This window comes from Letharia columbiana (genome assembly GCF_014066305.1).
Source record: "Letharia columbiana isolate WasteWater2 chromosome Unknown Sc0000061_s0, whole genome shotgun sequence".
NCBI classification, from domain to species: Eukaryota; Fungi; Ascomycota; class Lecanoromycetes; order Lecanorales; family Parmeliaceae; genus Letharia; species Letharia columbiana.
Window position 1 is genome coordinate 96,983 of NW_023501105.1, and position 22,181 is coordinate 119,163.

At 51.9% G+C, this 22,181-nt stretch overlaps 7 protein-coding genes across 7 annotated transcripts; 3 read left to right on the top strand and 4 right to left on the bottom strand.

Annotated features, from left to right (window-relative positions):
• Positions 1-191: 191 nt before the first annotated feature.
• On the top strand, positions 192-2,005 carry HO173_011323 (uncharacterized protein; the record flags this gene model as incomplete). Its single annotated transcript, XM_037313204.1, has 4 exons — positions 192-251; positions 307-894; positions 952-1,092; positions 1,154-2,005. The coding sequence occupies 4 exons, from the start codon at positions 192-194 to the stop codon at positions 2,003-2,005; spliced, it is 1,641 nt and encodes a 546-aa protein (XP_037159869.1).
• Positions 2,006-5,379: 3,374 nt separating this feature from the next.
• Positions 5,380-6,050, bottom strand: HO173_011324 (uncharacterized protein; the record flags this gene model as incomplete). Its single annotated transcript, XM_037313205.1, has 2 exons — positions 5,380-5,800; positions 5,980-6,050. 2 exons carry the CDS (start codon positions 6,048-6,050, stop codon positions 5,380-5,382), a joined length of 492 nt encoding a protein of 163 aa, XP_037159870.1.
• A 1,053-nt stretch (positions 6,051-7,103) lies between these two features.
• On the top strand, positions 7,104-8,321 carry HO173_011325 (uncharacterized protein; the record flags this gene model as incomplete). The annotated part of the gene is made up of 2 exons (XM_037313206.1): positions 7,104-7,665; positions 7,729-8,321. The coding sequence occupies 2 exons, from the start codon at positions 7,104-7,106 to the stop codon at positions 8,319-8,321; spliced, it is 1,155 nt and encodes a 384-aa protein (XP_037159871.1).
• Positions 8,322-8,952: 631 nt separating this feature from the next.
• HO173_011326 (uncharacterized protein) lies at positions 8,953-10,918 on the bottom strand (the record flags this gene model as incomplete). Its single annotated transcript, XM_037313207.1, has 2 exons — positions 8,953-10,380; positions 10,460-10,918. The coding sequence occupies 2 exons, from the start codon at positions 10,916-10,918 to the stop codon at positions 8,953-8,955; spliced, it is 1,887 nt and encodes a 628-aa protein (XP_037159872.1).
• Positions 10,919-11,954: 1,036 nt separating this feature from the next.
• HO173_011327 (uncharacterized protein) lies at positions 11,955-13,618 on the bottom strand (the record flags this gene model as incomplete). Its single annotated transcript, XM_037313208.1, has 5 exons — positions 11,955-12,177; positions 12,231-12,309; positions 12,485-12,675; positions 12,730-12,829; positions 13,477-13,618. The coding sequence occupies 5 exons, from the start codon at positions 13,616-13,618 to the stop codon at positions 11,955-11,957; spliced, it is 735 nt and encodes a 244-aa protein (XP_037159873.1).
• A 485-nt stretch (positions 13,619-14,103) lies between these two features.
• On the bottom strand, positions 14,104-16,008 carry HO173_011328 (uncharacterized protein; the record flags this gene model as incomplete). Its single annotated transcript, XM_037313209.1, has 1 exon — positions 14,104-16,008. One exon carries the CDS (start codon positions 16,006-16,008, stop codon positions 14,104-14,106), a length of 1,905 nt encoding a protein of 634 aa, XP_037159874.1.
• A 470-nt stretch (positions 16,009-16,478) lies between these two features.
• Positions 16,479-21,996, top strand: HO173_011329 (uncharacterized protein; the record flags this gene model as incomplete). Its single annotated transcript, XM_037313210.1, has 2 exons — positions 16,479-21,934; positions 21,990-21,996. The coding sequence occupies 2 exons, from the start codon at positions 16,479-16,481 to the stop codon at positions 21,994-21,996; spliced, it is 5,463 nt and encodes a 1,820-aa protein (XP_037159875.1).
• Between the last annotated feature and the right edge of the window lie 185 nt (positions 21,997-22,181).

The following is a 22,181-nucleotide window of genomic DNA, read 5'->3' on the forward strand; positions in this document are numbered from 1 at the left end:
TTAATCATGATCCGTCAAAAGCGGAGCCGGATAAAGTGATTGTCAGTGCTGGATGACGATCATGTGGCTATGTAGAAGACTTCTGTATATATGAAAATTGCGAAGGACACATCCAGCAGACTCATATGAAAGACATCTAGGCTGGTCAAATCTCTTTCGACATTAGATAGAAGCTAGGAATTCCTTTTGTCATGGTTGGCGTCCCGGGAAAATCTAAGGGCTGCACTACGTGCAGGAAGCGGAAAATACGAGTAAGCACTCTATCTCTCATTCTGCCGCCAAGCTAATCACCAACTTGGATCTCAGTGCGATCTTCAAGAACCATTCTGCAAGACATGCACCAAGAGCCGTCGGATTTGCGAAGGCTATGCACGCTTTCCAGTCTTTCTCAACCGTACCTTGCAGGGTCCAGAGAAGAGATATGGCCTCGAAGAAGTCAAGGCCCCCTTCTCACAATCATCAGACCGAGATCTGTCCCAGCCACAGCCCATGGTATCCAACATTGATTTTCAGCGGGGGCTTGTAGAGAGCCGCAGAGCATATGACAATCGCGTTCTTGTTCAGCCTAATGGTTGCACTGCAGTCGAGCAGCAGATCATATCGGCACTGTGGGAAAAATACACCCCTTCCATCAGCAGCGCTCAAGGTGGAACACCCTGCGTCTGGCTCCACCACATAATCAGTCTTCCAACTCGCGCGGTACCGCTGGATCTGTCTCTCAAGGCTTTTGCGATGACCCGAATTGGCTGGATCAACAAAGATGAGTCGCTGGTTCTGCAAGGTAACCTGTGTTACGGCCGTGCCCTGAATGCGGTTCAAAAACATCTATCATCAGAGGCTCTGATGTGGCAAGACGAGTTGTTTGCTGCTAGTTATGTCTTGTCGATCTACGAGGTAAATAATCTTACTAAGGTTTCACGCTCGATTCAGACCAAGCTGACAATCCTCCAGCTATTCGAATCAACGACTCCATCAATAGCCGGGTGGAACAGCCACATATCTGGTCTCAAGCACCTGGTCCTTATGCGAGGTCCACAGAGACATATGACGCCATTCACAAGAGCTGTTCTTGAAGAGTTTCGTACCTCATCGGTATGCATCCTGTAGTCAGCAATTTTACTCCAGATTTCAAAATAATAACCAGTCCCCCTAGATGATCCAATGCATACAATACCGCAGGTCAACGTTCCTTGGGAGCCCAGAATGGTTGACGCTGCCCTGGAGCGAGACCGGCAAAGACATCTTCCAGCAGCTCTACGACAAAGGCTTCGCGCTAGCGGCTCTGCTAGAGGGAATAGACAATGCAAGAGTCACGGATGAGAATACCAACTTCTCAATCTTGTCCGAGTACTTGGGAGGTCTCTCTGGCTTGGATGAAGAACTAAACATTTGGTACGGCGAGATTCTCCAAGAGTCTCCGTTGCCCCTCTACTGGTCTACTCAATCCACATCTCCCGGCTGGCATCTGAAACAAGCTGTAGGACCTCGCACACTCCCATCCTTCGCGTTCCATACGCTCCGTCTCGCCAATATAACTGTCGCATACTGGGGCTTAAGACTCATCCTCAGCAATACCATCGCCCTCGCATGCCGGCAAGTACTATCAATCAACATCCAATTACCCACCCAATCATCATCCTCTACCCCGCCCCAAGCAACTCAAAACCTTAAGACCATGTCCCTCCACCTCCTCGAAGCTCACACCACGGCTTACCGCCTAGAGCTCGCTACCAACATCATCCGCTCAATGCCCTATTGTCTGAACGACAAGATGGGCCTCATGGGCGCCCAAAAAAGCCTGTTTGCATTGCGGACCGCTCTCTTCGTACTACAGCGTTATCCAGGCCAGGAGTTGAAGTGGTGCCAGGCCATGTATCAGGAGTTGGACGGTAAAGGGTTGAGATATGCGAGGGAGATTGCGAAACTAGAAGGGAAACACAGCGCTGCTAGTAGAGATGATTTACCAATTATAGCATCTCATCGGCGAGATTCAGAAGGGCCTTGACGGAAAGTGTTGAAAGACGAGGAGCAAAGTCTCGGCAATCCGGCCGGAGCAAGAAAACAAAAAAATTCAAGGATTATAAATGAATTAACGACCAAATCCCCAGACAGCGGCGGTTCTCTAGCTCAGGCTGAAGCCGTGTCTTGCGTCAAAATCGTCGTCCGACTATCAGAGCTATACGTTGTAATTGACCGCCAGGTACTTAATCCGGTAGCCAGTCCGAGACAAATCGCAATCTAGGTCGGGTCAACTTTGGTGGCGCATCGTTTGACCTGGCTCAAACTTCGAGTATTGCGGAGGGTTAACCAATCCCTAAAGATGTCCCCTATATGGGTTATTCTTTTTGGTGTTGTCTTGGGTCTTGGGTTCGAAACCGGCGTGACAAATTTCTTTTTGCTGCTGACTTTTGTTTTTATTTGGTCTACGTTTCCCTTTTTGCTGCACCAAGTCTTACCACCATCACCTTCTTCCAGCAGTTAAATCCGAACGTCAATACGGCCAGGCAATCCTTTAGCCAGATCTCGCTCGTGACTTCCCAACCTCTATCAATCCAAAGTTCGCTTAGCTAGCGGGAATACTCTTATCTCAACACAACACAACACAGGGGCCGCGGCTACCCCTCCCACCTCCCTGTTCCACCACAGCAAAATCTGCGCTGGATCGAAAATGCACGGCGCCGCTGAGGGTCCCTTTCCAATTGCAGAGGCCATATCCTTGTGCTCTGTTTTCCGCAAAAGGCGCTGAGATGGAGCTGGAAACGCTGTAATTGAACGAACGACACAGGCCTAACGCGCCGGTCAAGCGTACGGGTATCGACGGGGGGGGGGGACGATGAAGAGCCATAAGGCGGTTTCTGGCTTGTCTGTTTTATATTACAACGTCTAAGACGGATCCGAACCCTCTAAGCACCGACGGTTGGCTCAACCAATCTCTCATTCGAGGGAGCGCGCGTGCCGCATCCCGCAATTCCCCGACGATTTCCGACTCCTCCCTATCATATCGTGCCGTCTAATACGAATCCAAAGTCACTCATCCCCAGCGGATCTCTTGATGGCTGGCTCGAGAGGGCTTTTTTTTCCGTGGGACGCAGTATGGGGCCTGCACCCCGCGATCCGCTGGCGGTCTCGTCCGCTTTTCGGTGTTACTCTGTTGGGGAATATGGGCTGCACGGCCGCACGGGTTGAGTGGGAGATTGGGTAGAGCAGGCGGAAGGACGAGTGTTTAAGGTAGCATGGCGTTTATGAGACCTGGATGAGGTACGCTTTGCGATCGACTGTCAGTGAAACGATCTTGTAGGTATCGTAAAACTCTTCACACCTGGCAGATTTCTTTTCCCATTACTTTATGCATTGCTGATTGGGTTTGTGGTCTTACAGTTATTTTGATTGGAATTAGGTCCCGACCAAGTTGAAAGAATGAATGAAGCAGTCCATCAGCGATCGGCAGGCCCTCGTACATGCGTCCAGACGAGACCACATGACGCTGACCCTCGGCCCTGCCTAGAGATCCTACCCCGCCCTTTCCTCCACCCCTTCTCACCTCATCTCCTTACCAGAACCCCTTGTTAATTAGCCTGGAATGTGGGCCCGAATCCCTAGGTGCGGCCCAGATGATTTTGTCTGTACGCAGTGACCATGCCACATTGAACAAGTCGCCATCCTGGAAGCTCTTCTTGCCGTCGTCAGTGATTTGCCTAAACCACTCGCCCTCAATCGTTAGATGGCCAAGGTCACAGCCTTCTAATTCTGACGGTAGACGTTCATTTTCATAATCTTTGGCGCCGAGTGCGACCCATTTGCATTTAAAGGCAGGCCCGTGGGTCAATTCCACCGTGCAGATGCGCCGGTAATCTCTGAAGCTCACGGGGGGACGCTCGAGTTTGACGAAGACGTCGGAACTGGACTGAGACATCGCGGTTGATGTGAGAAGGTTCGGTGTCGCCGGGGAGGATGTTTGGCTTTTGTAGAGTCTTCTGCCGTATGGGGAGACGGAGTGTATATGTGTGGAAGCTGTGTGCGCGGGTGCTGTACGTGGAGACTGAATGTGTGTGTGCAAGCTGTGCGTGTGGGTGCTGTTCGTGGAGACCGGATGTGTGTGTGTGTGTGTGTGTGTGTGTGTGGACGCTGTGGGTTTGCAAGATGTGTGTCTAGATGCTATGTGTGAAGTTTGGATGTGTGAGAAAGCTGTGTGTATGGATGCTGTGTGCGCTTGCTGAATATGAAAACAAAAGAGAAGAGGGAGAACCTCTCTTTCCATACCCATCATGAGACTTTCAGCCTTTCGAGGCAACGAAGAGACAGGAAAAGGCGACTCAAGGCGGCCTCGTACTACTCACACCATACAGAAAAGAGAGCGTAGCTCGCCTTGACAAAACAGAGACTCGGGTGCCCTTGGCTGGGTGAAATGCTTCATGAAACGGCATCAACGGTTTCCAGCCTTATAATCAGCAGAGGCGGCCTCGAATTACTCACACCATACAGAAAAGAAAGTGTGGCTCGCCTTGACAAAACAGAGACTCGGGTGCCTTTTCGTTGGATGGGTGAAATGCGTTATGAAACGGCACCAACGGTTTCCAGCCTTACAATCAGCAGAGGCGGCCTTATATTACTCACACCATACAGAAAAGAAAGTGTGGCTCGCCTTGACGAGACAGAGACTCGGGCACCTTGCGTTGGATGAAATGCTTCATGCAACGGGTTCCTGCCGTATGAGCAGCAAAGACTGAGTAGGGTATCGAAGCGAATGAGACAAAGAGGGGTGCTGCGACTCGTAATGGCAGGAGCTGCCCGCCTCGTTTGGACAGGGTCTTTGGAGCCTTGCATTGACTAGGGGTTCGCCGCCGGACGACCGCCTGATGAGACGGCACAAATTGAGCAGGGGGCCGGGAACGATGATGGGATTACCATCGGACGACCGCCCAACGAGACGGGACGGATTGAGCGAGAGGCTGTGGGGCAGCGCGGATTTTGGATCCGGTGTCGTTCTTTTTGGGTGATAGACTTTAAAACGAGACATGCCAGAGAGGTTTCTCTGCTCTTCGGTTTTGGATTACGAGTATTTTGTTTGGCATTAGGTGCTGTGTCTGACTAGTGTCTGTATAAAAGAGTGTGAATGGAGTGTTCGGGCTTGAACCAGACATCCGAGAAAAGCAACGCATGTATGTTCCGGGAATTCCAAACCGACAGGCTCAAGACAAGATACCCAGGATCTCAAGCCCTAAACCGAAAGCGAACGCTATAGGCTGAAAGATCGAAGCAGTCAATCGTTGCCCGGTATGTCATGGCGCCTGCGGCGAAAGGAAACCCGATGACCCCAACCCTCGGCGCTGTCGAGAGATTCCATCCCACCAACCCTTTCCTTTTCCGCCAGATTCCGCCTCAAATCTCCCCGGACGGCAGTTCACCACTCCATGCTTCGACCCTCAAGACCGCTCTCGACCCGTTAGAAAACAAGACTTTGACAGGAAGGTCATCGCTCCAGGGGCCTGCATTGAACCTAGCCGCTGCCGCCGGCTCGCCCTCAAGCACCACGTCAGGTCCTCCGGTTCTGAGGCGAATTTCAACGTATTCATCAGCGGGGGCAGAGTCGTAGCAGCGGGGATTCACGTAGCCGTAGGACCAGGACGCTTGGTCGGTCGCGCCATTTTGGGAGTTGCTGCCAGGGGGATTTTCAGAGGCGGGGGTACCCGGAGGAACCTGAATGTGAGGTGGTGGTTGAGCGCTGGGATCGGAACCAAAGGTATCTGAGGGTGAGGGTCCGGTTGCGTGGGGCATGACGGTTGATTTCTGGTTGTTGTTACTAAGGGTTTCCGAATAGTGTGAAGTCTGGTACTGCTTGTGAAAACTGTGCGTATGAATGCTATGCGTGGATGCTGTGTGTGGAGTCTGAGTGCGCGTGAAAGTCGTACGCTTGAATGCTATGTGCGCTTTTTTGGTATGCTTGTTGTGTAAAGACACAAGAGAAGAGCAGGGCCGGACTTCTCTTTATACTCAATATGAGGCTGCCTGACTTTCGAAACAACGGAAGCCAGGTATGAGACCGGAAACATGTTACGGGACGGTCTCATATTGTTCACACCACAGGTAGGAGAATGGAGAGCGCTTGGCCTTGACAAAAGATAGAGTCGAATCCCTTTCATCGAGCAAATTGTTTCATGCGCCACTTTTCTAACCTACGCAGTCAGAAACTGCCCGTCTTAACTGAACAAAAACCTGAAACTTTCTGTGGGTTAGGGAATTGTTTCGTAGAACAATTTTTGACGAGACGGCGCGGACTTTGGACTCAGTCTCCTTCTTTCTGGGTAATAGATTGTCAAATGAGACACGCTTGAAGAGCAGCAAGATCCTTTCGCTGCCGAAACATGGGCATTTCACCTAAGTAACAAGGATTCATTTCTGGAGATGTAGCGTAGCATCCCTGGTCCCGAGATATGCAGATTGTGGCCCCGACTGGCGTTCCATGTGGGGTTCATTTCAAGATGTACGTACATACCGGAGGCATAGTGGGCGTTCTGAATGGGGAGAAACCGACGCTTTCGCTGTCCGACCACGACGTTTTACCCAAGTAACAGGACAATGCTGGCGGAAGACGAGAGCTTTCTGCTCCTGGGGTACGGAGTGTGGCTCCCATTTGGTACCAGACAGGCAGGATTTGCTCCAATATGTCCGCACCCTTGTCTCTCTGCATTTTTGATGAAACCACGAGGGCAAGAGCTGGTCCATGCACAAGGCACAACTTCCAAAACTTGTGTTGGCCGAAATTGCTTGATAAGGAAAGGCGCCTATTGTGTGACAACAAGGGCAAAAGGCGACCGGAAGACGGCAAGAGCCGTCCGCCCGGGCAAAACAGCGAGTATGACATGAAAAGATTCCAGGGGATATTATTATTATATTACGTAGCATTCGTTTCATGCCGCAATACCACCATGGTTGTTGGAGATACAACACAAGTCCAAACCAATCGTGCTGGGCTTAGCACGGCAGTGGCAGTGGCAGTGGCAGCTTGGTACTCGTAAGGCTGAGATAGATGACTCAGCCACCAAGAACTGTTCTCCAAATCAACTGTGAGCTACCAAAGACCAAGTTCCGATTGCAAAGCTCGCATGGCTGCCGCCGCCAATCGCTTGGGCTTCACAGCTCTTCGATATACATCACAGATACCAGTGCGAAGAAAACCCCTTCTATTAACGTGTCCCAACCGAGCCTTCCACACCACACCCCTCCACCGCCGTCGAGACGACTCAGAAGACTACGCACCCCGCCACAAATCCGAGCGCCAGCCCTTCAAATTCTCCCTCTCGGACCTTGACTCCGAAGAACGCTCCACCTACAACTCCCTCTCACCGGAAGGTCGCCAGGAATGGCGCGAAGAAGCGCAGCAAATGCACAACCACATGACCAGCCCGGAAGTCGAATCCGTATTACAGGGCGAGGTGTCTCAAGCAGCGTACGAGACGTCAGAAGAGGTACCGCATGACGATTCGACCGTGCCGCGGATAAAACCCGGGTTGTTCGCCATGGGCGAAGTGGAGGTGCAGGATTCGGGCGAAGATGAGGAGTTTGAGGGCGACGACATCACGTCGCTGGGCCACGGCGAGCTGGAGCAGCATAGGGAGATGAGACACTACGCGAGGATAGCTGCGTGGGAGATGCCTTTGCTTAGCAGTACGTCGCTCCCCATGTTCCATTGAAACCACGCGGCCTCAGCTGACACAAGCGTCTCCGCAGAGCTGGCCAAACCATTTGCTCCGCCTCCTCTCGACCACCCCCTCCGCTTCCGCTACACGACCTACATGGGCGAATCGCACCCGGGCTCCAAAAAGATCGTTCTCGAGTTCTGCACGCAGGACCTGCGCGCCCTCAGCGAACCGCAAAGGATCAAACTCATCAAATTGGTCGGATCGCGCTACAATCCCGAAACCGACATTGTGAAGATGAGCTCCGAGATGTTTGAGACGCCGGCACAGAACAAACGGTACTTGGGCGACTTGGTCGATACGTTGATAGAGGAGGCGCAGGATGGGACGGACACGTTTGAGGATGTGCCGCTCGATTTCCGACATCATAAGTTTAAGCCCAAGGTGGAGTTTCCGGAGGGGTGGAAGTTGACGAGGGAGAAGAAGGCGAGGCTGGAGGAGGATAGGAAGTTGAGGTTGGAACAAGAGAAGGAGAGGGAGGTGCAAGGGAAGTTGGTGGAAGGGGTGAGGGTGGTGGAGGAGGCGATGAAGAGGTTACCGGTTAGAGATGTAAGTAAGGCGTTGTTGGACGCGCAGCAAGGAAGGAAGTATGGGAAAGGAGGAAGGCAGAGGATGAGGACGTAGCAATGGTACTTATGGCTACTCGACAGTGAATTGTATATACAACATCGCGATGGCGGGCCACTTTGGATGTGGTAGAGGCTAGGTAGAGGTGCCTCCTATGTACAGAACACCCCCAGCGACCGTACAATCACATTTTCACAAGCGACTCATTGGAAATCCCCATCAGTGAAAAGCATGCTAGATTCCCTCCGCAGTCTATCCACCTATCTAACGCAAATAACCCCATCGCACGCTCCATCTCTCGGAATTATTTTTTTAGTGTTTTTTTTTTCAGGTTTCCACAAACCTATCGGCGAATGGAAGAGTGAAAACCGGCCGCCACCCCGCACCGACAGAGGGAAAAAAAGGAAACAGGGGGCTGCGGAGCCAGCCATCTCTGAAGAGAGAGAGGGCGAGCGTATGGCCGAGCGGATGTGAAAGAAGGTCTGAGACACCTCGTGTCACGGTGAGTGTGGCAGTCATGAGTGTGCTTGTAAACCGACGGATAAAACGTGTGAGAGTCAACACCCAAGCACGCATGAGGTAACGAAAGGTAAGAAAAAAAGAAAGAAAAAAAAACATCATCAGCGGTTCGCTGCTCAACGCCCAGCGCTCATCTCCGACGAAGCCACCAGACCCTCCCCACGCACGATCACTGCTGATCGTTCACATCGACGAGCACATCGTACCCATTCCCGCTCATCTTCCCCTTCGCGCTCTTGCCCCCAGTCGCCGCATGCACCTTCCGGGCATGCTTCCTCAGCCCGTGCGGCGCTCTGCCGCCCTTGGGCTCGGGCGGGTTGGTGACGAACTCGGGCTGACCGGGCTTGCGGAAGAAGACGCGGTGCTGGACGGGGGGCGACGTGACGGATGTGGCATCGGACTCCTCCGCGTGCGCGGGGGCCGGGAAGGGGGGGTCCCGCGCGCCGCCGGTGCTGGGGGCCGGGGAGTCGCGACCGAATTGGACGGGGCCTCTGCCCTTGACGGGGACGTTGCCGATGTAGTGGGCCGGAGTGCTGGCGCGAGAGTCGGACGCGGCGGTGCCGGTCAAGCTTCCGAAGGCGTTGTTGCCCATGTTGGGGTTAGGTGGGGCGGAGGCGCTGCTGGGAGTATAGGTGGGAGTATAGACGGCTTGGCTGCCGGAGCGGGTTGACGCTGATGAAGGAGCGATGAAGCTGATGTCCATCGAAGCTGGTGCGTTGGTCTGCGGGTTCCAGTTGTTGGGCATACCGCTATACCCCTGACGGGCGTTGTTTGGAGCCTGGTTGCCGCTTGAAGCAGGTGCGCCGCCACCAGAAATTCCGCTAGCTCTATTCATGATGTGGTAGTCCGGAGCTACCTTTCGTGTAGATGCGCCCGTGTGGTTCTGGTGTTGACCGACCGAGGATTGTCCCAGGCTGGTTGGACGGCTGATGGGTGGCTGCTTTGGTGGCGAAGAGCTGCCAGAGTGACCACCGTTTATGGCTTGGGGCGCAGATTGGTTATATGAAGGTGGTGAAGCGTTGTGCTGAGCTGAACGCTGTTGGTAATTCTCAGCAGAACCGTTGCCAAGGAAGGATTGACCACCTTGAGAGAATGGACGCTGCTGAGCCACGTGGTTTGCATGAGTCGGGAAATGCTGGTGGGGAGCCATGAACGCAGTAACGTTGGGATTGTACTGCGTATTGGCAGCAGGACCTGGAGTCGAAGCGCCAGCTGACACCTGGCCATTACCGCGAGCCACGATGGTTGGGGTGCCGTGTGCAGCAACTGGAGAAGCAACGGCGCGATGGAGAGCGCCTGGAACACCTGGATGCTCAGACTTCCCGTCCTGACGTCGCCAAGGCTTATGAAGAGCTGGGGCAGGCTTAGCTTGGATAGGCAGTTCTTCTCTAGGCCAGTTCGGGAATTCTCGGAAGCCAATCGCGCGACGAGTATCTTCGTCTTTTGGGATCTCGTGCTTATACTTGCAACCTTCCTGCATATAGTTACAGTTGCCGGTTTGGATCCAATAGGTGCAGTAGACCTTCTTTCCCATGGTTCCCTTCTTTGCCATGGTGTCAAAGATACTAGTGTCATTGGTGGTGAGCGCTGGTGTCCTCTAAAATGATTAGATAAATGTTAGCATGTGCATAGTGAAAGAAATACTTGGAATGGCTGGAACATGTGTGCGCTCATACCAGGCCCTTGTCCTTGGACTTAGATGCTTCACTCCCACTACCAGCAGCATTGTTGTTCCCTTTCTTGTCCGATGCGGCAGAGCCTTTCTGAGTAGAGCTCTCAGATCCTTCTGAGGCGGGTGAATCATCGGATCCATAATCGTCACCTTCCTCATGTGCGGCGGTCTGAGTGTTGATGGGTTGGTAAAGCTGGTAGCGGAGACCGTGCGCTGGGTGGTCTCCGGTGATAAGCTCCATGCGAGCTTTTAAGGCTTCGAGCACTGTCAACGTGATAGGGACACCTTTGAGGATAAATGAATCGGGCAGCTCGTCTATCGCGATCAATGGTACAACGGTGTTGTCGTCGCGCTGGACGCACCAGCGTGGTCGTAGAGGCTCCGACATGACCGGATGCTGAGCCTTGGTGCTCTCAGCGGGCGATGCGGGAGCTTGAGCTCCAGTGTTGATACTGGTGTTCATGTTGGAGATGTTAATATACCTTCGGGGTGTGGTATATTTGAAGGAGATGTTGATAGGCGATGTTTCGAATAAACTGGATTTCGTGTGTTGAAGAGATGAGTAAGTAGGTATCTATGGTGGTGATAGATGAGTGTTGAAAGAAATAGCTGAGGTCGGAGTGATGCTATGTTGCAGTCGATGAAGTTTGACAGCAACAGTAGGTTGTCTTTGCTCATGTCATTAGCCATGTGTCGGCCGGAAGAAGGACGTTTGATAGCTACCTTTTTCTGTTGATGGACTGATCGTGGTGGTCAATCTTTCACAATATAGATTGTTTGAAGCTTTATTGTTGTCAAAGAGGTATATCTAGTTTGCTCAGGAGTGTTTGCTGTAGGAAGGAAGGAAGGAAGGAAGAAGTATGTAGAAAAGAAGCAGGTTGGTTGCATCAGAGGGTTTAAATACCCTCCGATGAAGAAGGCTAGTCACATCACTTAAACAATTCACTGTCGAAGAGGGGACGGAATGAATCTTACGAGTACTGCACTGCCTACCAAGTGAAGGCGCGAAATGAATTTATTTCGTAGGGCGGCCGCATGACAGCACATGACAAGTGAAGAAACGGTCCCGCACCGAGAGGGCGGCAAAATTCACCACCCGAGTGGTGCAAAATCGGGCAGTAAAAACAAAAGTGAAAACACGAAACAAGGCCGAAGTGAAGCCATCTTACGATGCTGGCGAAACACTGTAAGGTACTGTGAGCTGCATACGCATATAAGGTTGACTGCAGGGTAGGCCTACTGCAGCGATGCAACCATGTCATCATCTGCCGTTTACTGCGGAAGATCAAGCAGATTTTTCAACCCCCTCTTTCCAGGCGTAATACTACCTTGAATGTTTCAAAAGGCGACTGTCATGAAAACGACTTCATTCTTGAAAAGGGGCAGCAGAGCCGCGCCCAATGAGAGACGACCGGGCCTGTGTTTGACCGTTTGACCGGCTACCTAGGAAAAGTAGACATTTTTCACAGAGCCAAAACTAAAAAAACGTCTCTCCTGATCTACGTCCACTCTAGACTTCCGGTATACTGGCCTCTCGGAAACGCAAGGATCTTCATGGAGAGCGTGTTCGATTCAACGACTTCTGGAATGTGAGCTGAGGCGCTTGGACCTATGATGAGCCGTCCTTCACACGAAGCTTCCTTGAAGAAAGTCCTGCCGTGCACGCCAAGAATATCTGCTAGGGTTGTCTGCGTCAGCTGTCCAGAGTTCAGCAGGCCCTGCCTACAGCCGTGTTCGAGAGAACCCAATGCAGGAGATAGAACGAATGGCAGAACCCATACAACAGCTGCATTTTGCCTTTGCCATCCTGGCCGCCTCGTTCGGCTTGTGTGGAACGAGGAGCGCTGTCGGAACCTGGAAGAAGTTTGGGTCACCCGATGCTGCTGCCTTCAGCAATGCTATCCTATCGTGTGTAGTTTTGCTAATGACTCTACACGTATTCCATGCATCAGCGCTACATCATCACGATAACTGCTAGGTCACGAAACGCGCCAAGGAAACGAGAAGGGTCCTTTGGTCCCAAAGAGACATGCCACCAAACACGAAACGCCAGGGAGGAAGTGGGTACTGGGAAAGCACAGGCTGCAGGATTTGATGGATCCCCCAGCCCAATCGTCAATGATCAGCGACAAGGGGTAGGCGGTGATGATCACGACAGTTTCTCTGCCGTCGAGGACGGTTACAAGTGCAGCCTCTGTCGAGCTGTGTTCGGGAATGATCCTGGATACTTTAATTAAATACAATCAGAAAATGAGGCACTAGACGTAATCTCACCGTAGCCTCGGGAAGCCCTGGTGGAGGAGCTTGACTAGGGTCTGGATGTATCTCTCTTCTGCATGCAACACTGTAACATGATGTCCTGAAAAATACCCGCCTGCGCACGTTACGGAGTTAGAGAAACTTGGGGTATGAATCGGGTTCGAGGAGTAAGAAGAGACCTTTGCTCCCGAAACGTGTTTCATACCACTTTTGATACCAGCAGAGAAATGAATCGTGCACATTCAGGGCCATTTTCTGGTGCTGCACATACGCACACACACACAGATGTTTTCTTGGAAGACAGGGTAGGAGAGCCCCAGGTCCTCAACCCCTGAGGAGGAGTCTGTTGTAAATCCCGAAGAATACACTGTATGTACCGCTTTATAGAAATCCAGTTGGTCTTTGATAAACTTTGATACCCCTTATGCCTGCCTGCTCAGCCTCAGTCACATTATCGGTGTGATCTACCTCTCAGTTCGTATCTGTCAGTCCTGTAGGCGGAGATCTCTTAGTGAGCTTTGTAGGATGAATTCAACTGATGGATGCAAAGTATAGTGATGTCCAAATCCAACATCTGGAGCCAGAGTCTCCAAAGTCCCCTGATAACCGAACGTCTTTGCGACTGTCGTCATGGATGGCAGTAGGTTGGGCTCTCTAATTCTCGTCGATGTTCCCTGCCATGGTGTAGCTGGCGACTTCTGCTAATCACGACATAGACTTTGTCGACCCCCCCGTGCCTGATAGTCGGAACTGCCTACATACCGTTGAGCATTGAATCATCTTCACCATTGAGTCGGTGACCTTTCGGTGAAGGGTTACTGTTTCCATCGTGGCCGCCATCGTGAAGATGAAGATAGAAGTCCGCGCCACCATGCAAATGTGTGCCTTCAAATGTCGAGGCCATGGCTTAGCAGCCTCAAGCGAACTATGAGAAACATTCAATGGATGTCAGTTGGCGCTGATGTCATTTGGAGAAGTCGCCGTCTTTTTCATGATCGGGCTGGACGATATCCGGTCGAGAGCATCAGCTTCAGTCTGAGGTCGGCTCACCTCTGCCGACTGTATTTGGTCAACTTGTGCGATCGATTCGGTGGACAAAAAGTACGCTCGTGAGCACCGGACCTTTCCCCTCTCCAGACTAAACCTTCTCGAGTGGTTGGCACATGTCACTTTCGAACAGGTTAGGCTGAATCTAGAGAGACGGTCCGCGCGCCAGCGGTGAGGCACATCAAACGGCACAACACGAGTAATGCCATTGGAGGAGCATCAAGAAGACACTCTACTTAATCAACATGCTTCATTTTATTTATCGGAGCAGAGTCTAAGTTCTACATGTTACAACAGTCAATCTATGCCAGAAGATTGGGTATCCAGAATGTCAACGGAATTTCAAAAGACTCGATTCTCCACCTGGACCTTGGCACCATGTCCTGGGCTCACGGTCCATGATACATCATCAACCGGCGCATCTACATCCACTTCCCTTCGCCCAGCAGGCTTACGGAGAAACGCCTCACACAGTAAGCCTGCTGCAACACTGACATTTAAGCTATCGACTTTACCCTGCCCACTTCTTGGGCCATCAATTCCAACATCGAAATCTGCCTTTCTCTGTATGTTCCAATGCAAGCCTTCGCCTTCGGCGCCAAGTATCAAGAGGCATGGATGATTCCGAAGGGGGCTTCCCAGATTAGAGGTGGAGAAGTAGTTACCGACCCCAGTCCGCTTGCCAGGGGTTGGAGCAGCCGCTGCGTAGATCTTCCAACCGTTGCTTTTACATTCGTCGATGAAATTTCCAGGCCGGCTTACTGACACAAGGGGCAAGGTCTCCGAAGCGCCAGCTGAAGCCTTGATTGCAACCGGAGAGACGGGAGCGCTGCTGCGGTTAGAGATGGCAACAGTGTCGACGCCGAGGAAAAAGGCAGTCCTCAAAATCGCACCAAGATTTCCAGGGTCAAGGATGCCGTCCAGTAAGAGCACAAAGGGATACCTTGGGAAGCCGACCTCGTACGCTATGATGGTGCTTGTGCCGTTCACAGCTTCGTCCTCGCGTGACTGGTGGTCCAAGATGACATGAAACGCTCCATTCCGCTTTCCAACAGCCCGGAACCCTGCGACAGGTAGCTTCGGTAGTGGAGACGCCTCCAATATGTAGCCATTATGAGGTCTTCCTGCGCTCATTTTATCCATCAACCGCAGCCAATCTCCTTTCACTCTCTCAACGACTACGCCACACTTCAACGCTAACTCTCGGATCCTTCTATCCTGCTCATGGACTTCTCTGTTATCTCCACCGTAGACGTAGAGCTTGTAGAGCTTCCTTCGTGATGACAGAAGAGCTGCTGTAATTACAGATGTACCATAGAGAAATTCGGATGCCGGTGTAGTATATGGCATACTCAATGGAACGCTTGTACCTCGATGTGGTGATTGCTCGTCATCAATCTGAGATAGCTCTCTTCCATAGCCTTCGAGAGTGCCACTACTTGCGCTAGAGGTTCGGTTTGCATATGTTGCACGGTCTAGTCTATCGGGAGGTCGTCTCATTGAGAATCGAGGCCTATGAGGCTCCGTGGACGGGTCCATATCATCCTGCAATTCTTCAGGCATTGAAAGTCCATGCTCTTGCTCTTCTTCATGCTCAGGTGTAGCTGCACGACGAGATGTACGGTCAAAGGGGGCGCGCTTGAAGAGGTCTTTCTCCGAGGTATGGTTCTTGTCCCCATGGAAAGCCTTGCGGTGAGCTGCTCGGCGGATGGCTGAGTTGGACCGGCCTAGTACGGCAGGCTCTACCTCATGCCCGTACTTGAGCGCTCGACGGAGGGCGCGGGTGCCCTCAGGGTGGGTAGTGTAGTCGTATCTAGCCCCTCGAGTGGAGCGGTCGAACTCGCCCTTTTCATTCCTTCGCAATGGCTTCCGAAGTCGTCTTTGCGTTCTCTGATTCTCATTGATGCTTGCTGACTCCCTGACGTTCTCGACGTCCGTTTCCTGCTGGTGGTTGGGCCTGGGTGTCCGTCCGCGCGGAGCATCGAATCCACCCATTCGCTTTCCAAAAGTCCGTTCTCCATCTCGCGGGAGTCTATCTGACACAGAGTCTTGGGGAGAATACCTGGGTAGATCCGTACGCCGCCTCTCGGGCCTGTTGGTGTCATATTGTGATCGCCTTAGAGACTTGTTTATTGCTGTATTGGTGGATATGTACGCTGAAGAAATCTGTCGCCATAGAGGGTTTCGAGATTCTCGCAGGCACTTGCTTCCAAGTCCATTGCTGATGCACGCAACAGCTTTCAGCATCACATTAGCGCGCAATAGGTTTCATCAATACCTTATTAGCAGGAAGACTTCCATGCTCGATGGGATCTTCGCGCTAAGGCCATCGGTCATCGGCCAAAGTTTCGCCGTGATGCCAAGTCTTTTGCCTTTCGAGAACCCTAGAACCAAGTCATAGATGTCTTCAATTATTTGAACGACTGTTGACGTGGGCCTGAGCACCGAACAGAAGAGATGGATTGGACTGCTGATTCCTCGAAAGTACCAATAATTCCGTGAAGCTCGCTCTACAAAACTCAAGGACCGTCCGAATCCTGAGACATCTCGTATCTCAGAATTGATCGCGCACTTGTGGACTGCAGGGAAGACGGATTGATTGGTTTCTCGCCAGCACGTGTCGTTGCAGATATCCGCCTGATGCATACAAGAAAGACGGTCTTTGACGAAGGAGGGTTTCTGCTTGTCCCGCTTATAAGAGATCGAGACTGGTCATAATGGCGGAAGTCAATCCACGAAGCATTTCCCCTGCCCCACGCCTGGCGCAGGCGCAGAACTCTGCAGAGCAACCATCAGACGCCGGTGCCAGAGATTACCATAAAGGCGTCACATATTCTCCAATTCGTCAAGAACGTTCGAAGCTGAACGGTTCCACCAAGACGGACGCGTTGGTATGTCCTTCTACAACCTCCGAAGCCACCGGTTTTCCTTTTGGGAATAGTGTCGATACCTATGAGGATGGAACAAACAGCACTTCAACAGATGTACCGCGCCTGCGCGGCATTGCACACCAATTACTTTTACGAAGAGCTTCAGCGGATCATGCCAGCGGACCGCAAGACCAACCAGCGAAATTTAGCTCGGAGGATTCCAATTTCCAAGGCCCACCTAGTGTCCAGTTCTCGCGTCCAGCAGTTGAAACCGAGCAGTCAGGTTCACAGTGGAGGTCTGGTTCAGGTAACATTGCTGGTGATGAGACTGTGAATAGATCTCGCCGGGGAGGAGCACTGTTCAATAAGATCAAGGCTTTCGCCAGCCCGCCTAGTGTGCAGTCCCACAAGAGGACATCAAGCGGCTTTAGCCTTGGTCGAGACTCTGTCGACGAGCGGAAGGTCTCACATGTCTCAGAGGGGGATGAGCCCATGAATGTTACGTCAGGCGAGGGAGAAAGTGATCTCGACGCTGATGCAGAGGAGAGCACTGGAGAGGATGATACTGTTGGCTCCTCGGATCGGAAAAGGCGGAAGAGTCGACGACCACAGGATGGAAGGCCTCAGACGGCCCCCACGACCCCCAAAATGATGCCTCGAAACATGAGGCCAGGCTTCTTGTCCAGTAGTTCCATGACTCCAACAGGCAAACCTCGTCCCTCCTTTCTCCCACGAAGAGCAACCATGACAGATTTGCCCGCAGAAGGACGCCAAGGAGTCTCTGAGGATGAAGGTCGCGACAAAATCCATCGAGCCAACGCTTGGCGCAAGGGTAGTGCATGGGTCCAGGGTGCACGTGGGATGAATTATGCAGGTAGCCGTAAGCAAAGCCAGCAACCTTCTACCGAAGAACGCCGACCGAGCAACTTGAGGAGGCTTACTGGTTTCGGAACAAGCAATGACGGTACCGAATCTTCTCCTTTCTCGCCATGGAAAGGTCACCGAGGCGAGCGTGCTACAACAATGAGTGCAGCGAAATGGCGACAACTGAAAGCCGGCTTGAGAATGATGGGTCAACGTCGGAAAGCTGAGAACACCATCGATCATGCCAAGTCTGCTGAGCTGCTTGCTGAACTCACAGCTGGCGTTCCTGCGGCGCTTATAGTTGCGAGCATGTTCCAAAGAGATGAACATGGAAACAAGCGGATACCAATACTGTTGGAACAGCTCAAAGTCAGACTGACGGACAGCCAGCAGGTCTCTTCGAAATCCGGTGAACGTCACATGATTTTTCGAATCGAAATGGAATATGGCAATGGATTGACCAGGATGAAATGGGTGATACACCGCGCGCTTAGAGACTTCGTAACCTTACACACGCGCTACAAGATACAGATCGGTGCTCAAAAGTATGTCAGGTTGAAGAATGCTGATGCACGTACGAAGCTGCCTCGTTTTCCAAGGAGTGCGTTCCCGTATCTACGGGATGCGAGAGGTCTCAAAAGCGATTCTGAAGACGAGGAAGACGGTGAGGGGACTGGTCCGAGTGGCGGTGAGGCAAGTGAAGCAGAACGTTCCAGCAAGAAGAAAGCACGCCCTTCCTTAGGGGGTTCGAAGCGAAAGTCAAGTGTTGCGAATCTGCACGGCGGAGAGGGGTCTAGTGCTCCTGCGCGCAAAGACGCATATCCAGAAAGGCAACGTAAGAAGCTTGAGCTTTATCTCCAGCAGATGATTCGATATCTCATATTTCGGCCTGAGAGTAATCGATTGTGCAAGTTCCTCGAGCTTTCTGCTCTTGGGGTGCGCCTTGCTGCCGAAGGAAGTTACCACGGAAAAGAAGGACTTCTTATCATACAATCCGGGAAGGGTGTTGACTTCCGAAAAGCTTGGACACCGTCCCTGCTTGCAGGTCGTCATGGTCCCAAGTGGTTTTCTGTTCGTCACAGCTACCTTGTCTGTGTAGACTCTCCAGAAGAGATGAACATATACGATGTCTTTTTGGTAGATTCCAGCTTTCAAGTCCAGACTAAGAGAAGAAGCCTGCGCGAGCGGAAGCCTAAAGACATGGCAAAGGCCGCAAAGGAATCGGCGTCACATCCAAAGCACCATAGCTTGAAGCTGTGCAATTCGGAAAGAAAGCTAAAGCTGCTGGCCAAGACTGAAAGGCAACTGCACCAATTCGAAGAGTCGATCAAATGGATGCTAACAACTACTTCTTGGGCCAAACCCAAGCGTTTTGACAGCTTCGCTCCTGTTCGATCTAATGTATTTGCCCAGTGGCTAGTCGACGGCAGAGATTACATGTGGAACGTGTCTAGAGCAATAAGCATGGCTAAGGATGTCATCTACATACACGACTGGTGGCTGAGCCCAGAATTATACATGCGAAGGCCTGCCGCAATCAGTCAGAAGTGGCGACTGGATAGACTACTGCAACGCAAGGCACGAGAAGGAGTCAAAGTCTTCGTCATAATGTACCGCAATATCAACTCCGCCATCCCCATCGACTCAGAATACACCAAATTTTCACTTCTTGACTTACATCACAATGTCTTTGTCCAACGGTCACCAAATCAATTCCGACAAAATACTTTCTTCTGGGCTCATCACGAGAAGATCTGCATTGTTGATCACATAGTGGCCTTCGTTGGTGGAATCGATCTATGTTTCGGTCGATGGGACACTCCTCAGCATTCAGTTGTGGACGACAAGTTGACCGGCTTCGAAGAGTCTGACGCACCGAAAGATGCTGATCACTGTCAGCTTTGGCCGGGCAAGGACTACTCCAATCCCAGAATTCAGGACTTCTATGCTCTAGAAAAGCCATACGAAGAGATGTACGATAGATCCAAGGTTCCTCGGATGCCATGGCATGACATACATATGCAAATTGTAGGCCAGCCCGCCCGCGATCTGACTAGGCATTTCGTGCAACGATGGAATTACATCCTACGCCAACGCAAGCCAACTCGGCCCACCCCATTCTTATTGCCGCCACCAGATTTCCAGCCAGCAGACCTTGAAGCTCTAGGACTAAATGGTACATGTGAAGTGCAGATACTGCGGTCCGCCTGCTGGTGGTCGCTGGGGACGCCAAACCATACTGAGCATAGCATCATGAACGCCTACATCAAGACGATTGAGCAATCGGAGCACTTTGTCTATATTGAGAACCAATTCTTCATCAGCAGCTGCGAGGTTGAGGGTACTCGAATCGAGAATAATATTGGTGATGCTCTTGTCGAACGTATTGTCAGAGCCTCGCAGAGAAGGGAAGACTGGCGTGCAGTCATAGTCATTCCTCTAATGCCCGGTTTCCAGAACACCGTTGATCAACAGGATGGCACAAGTATCCGACTTATTATGCAATGCCAATATCGGAGCATATGCCGAGGAGAAGCATCTATTTTCGGTCGAGTACGCGCCCAAGGCATCGAGCCCGAGGAGTACATCCAATTCTACAGCCTACGTTCCTGGGGCCGGATCGGACCTACCAAGCAGCTCGTGACAGAGCAGCTTTACATCCACGCAAAGTGCATGGTCGTGGATGACAGAATAGCAATCATTGGTTCAGCGAATATCAATGAGCGCTCGATGCTGGGCTCTCGGGATTCTGAATGTGCGGCTGTGGTCCGGGATACTGATATGCTCTGGTCAACTATGAACGGCGAGCCATATCTCGTTGGTCGATTTGCTCACACCTTGCGAATGCGCCTCATGCGGGAACATCTCGGCATTGCCGTTGACGAAATCTTGGAAGATGACCTGCAAGAGGAGAGGGACCAGAAAGAGCGACAGTGGGAAGACGACATGAACAAGTTCCACAGCAAGGAGGCCATGGATCGTGATACTGCAGATAAGATTCTAGAGTCCAAACATCGAGCTCAGGATGAGGCCATTCAGAAGGCCGAGAGAATGTCCAGCTTCAACTATGATGCTCCAGTGGAGCAGGCTAACAATCCTAATTTGAAGTCAAACAAGAAGCTCACCGTGGACCCTCGCATCACCGACAATGTGGAGCACAAGAAGGACGTCGCTGGAGAGGGAATAGATGCATGGAAGCGAGAAGAGGACGCTGGCAAAGCTGGTCGTCGTGATACGTGCCTGGTGTCTGCAAAGACTGGCGGCAAAGAGGTGCTGCTATCGCCGGAAGATGCCAACGCTGCAAAAGGTAGACCAACATCACCGAACAAACAAGATTCACCACGGAAACGGTCATACACTCCCGTTGGTGACGACGACGGCAAAGGCAATGCCGCGCTACCTCCACCTCCTTTAGCTCGAACTAGCACTGCAACACTTGGGCTATCACAAACATCAACGCTTCCTCCTCTGCCTATGACCGACGATACCGACATTGGTGGACCCTCTATACAACGGACGCCATCGCAGAAGGCGGCTGAGATCACGAACCCTCTCGTGGCTGATATGAAGCGACCGTTCGTCGACAAAGATTGCATGCGTGACCCACTCAACGATTCTTTCTTCCTAGACACCTGGCATACCGTAGCGGAGAACAACACCAGGCTCTTCCGGCAAGTCTTCCGATGCATGCCAGACAACGACGTCAAATCCTGGAAAGAATACAAAGAATACTCAGCGTATGCCGAGCGCTTCTCCCAAGCACAAGGTGGCGGCAAGAGCAAGGACCGAGTTCAGCAAGATGCTCCCGGCTCTAGTGGACCTCCAGGCAACATCAGTCTTTCTGACAAGCTTCGTCTACTAGGACCCATTGGCGAGAAGGCCGGCGAAGCAGAAAGCAAAGCCGAGACATTCGGGGAGAAATTCATGCATAGCTTGGGCCAAAAGGACAGCCAGAAAGACAACCACTACAAAAACCATTCCATGGGAAAGATCGAAGAGTGGGCCGAAGAAGCCAACAAGGCACAAATTGCACGACAGGCAATAGAATCTAAAGACAAGCGCCCAAGATCGCCCAGTGCCGCTGACACTGACACGACCATCGACGAAAAAGCCCCCTTACGCACCTCCAATGAGCTGAAGCATGCTACAACCTTTGATTCAGAAGCCACCACGAAAGTGCCGCCGCCGCCTTCTGTCGCCTACTCCGACGCCCTCAACCGTAACACATCTACACAGAAACGGAGGAGAAGGGCAACAACTCGCAGTTCGAGAAGGGAATTCCACGCCAGCGACGATATCATCGATCCTAGTGATGCGGATGACCTGATGCAGATGGTGCAGGGCCATCTGGTGCTTTGGCCGTACGATTGGCTGGCGAGGGAGGAGCAGGGAGGGAATTGGCTGTATAGTATTGATGGGTTGGCGCCTTTGGAGATTTAGTAAGTCCTCGGCTCCATTACTCTGATGTGCGGTGGACATGCTGACAGTGAACAGCAACTGAATTTTACTCATCTTGCTTCCTTCGTCAAATCGTCATCACAAGCTACCAATCCGCAAGCCACACGTTCGGCTCTCGCACTCGCATAGCGGCATAGCGTTCTCTTCATTCGGCATATGCACAAGCGGCGGCGTTTACTCTGGGCTACACGTCTATATTCTGGGTGCAATCTTCTGGTGGACGCTGGA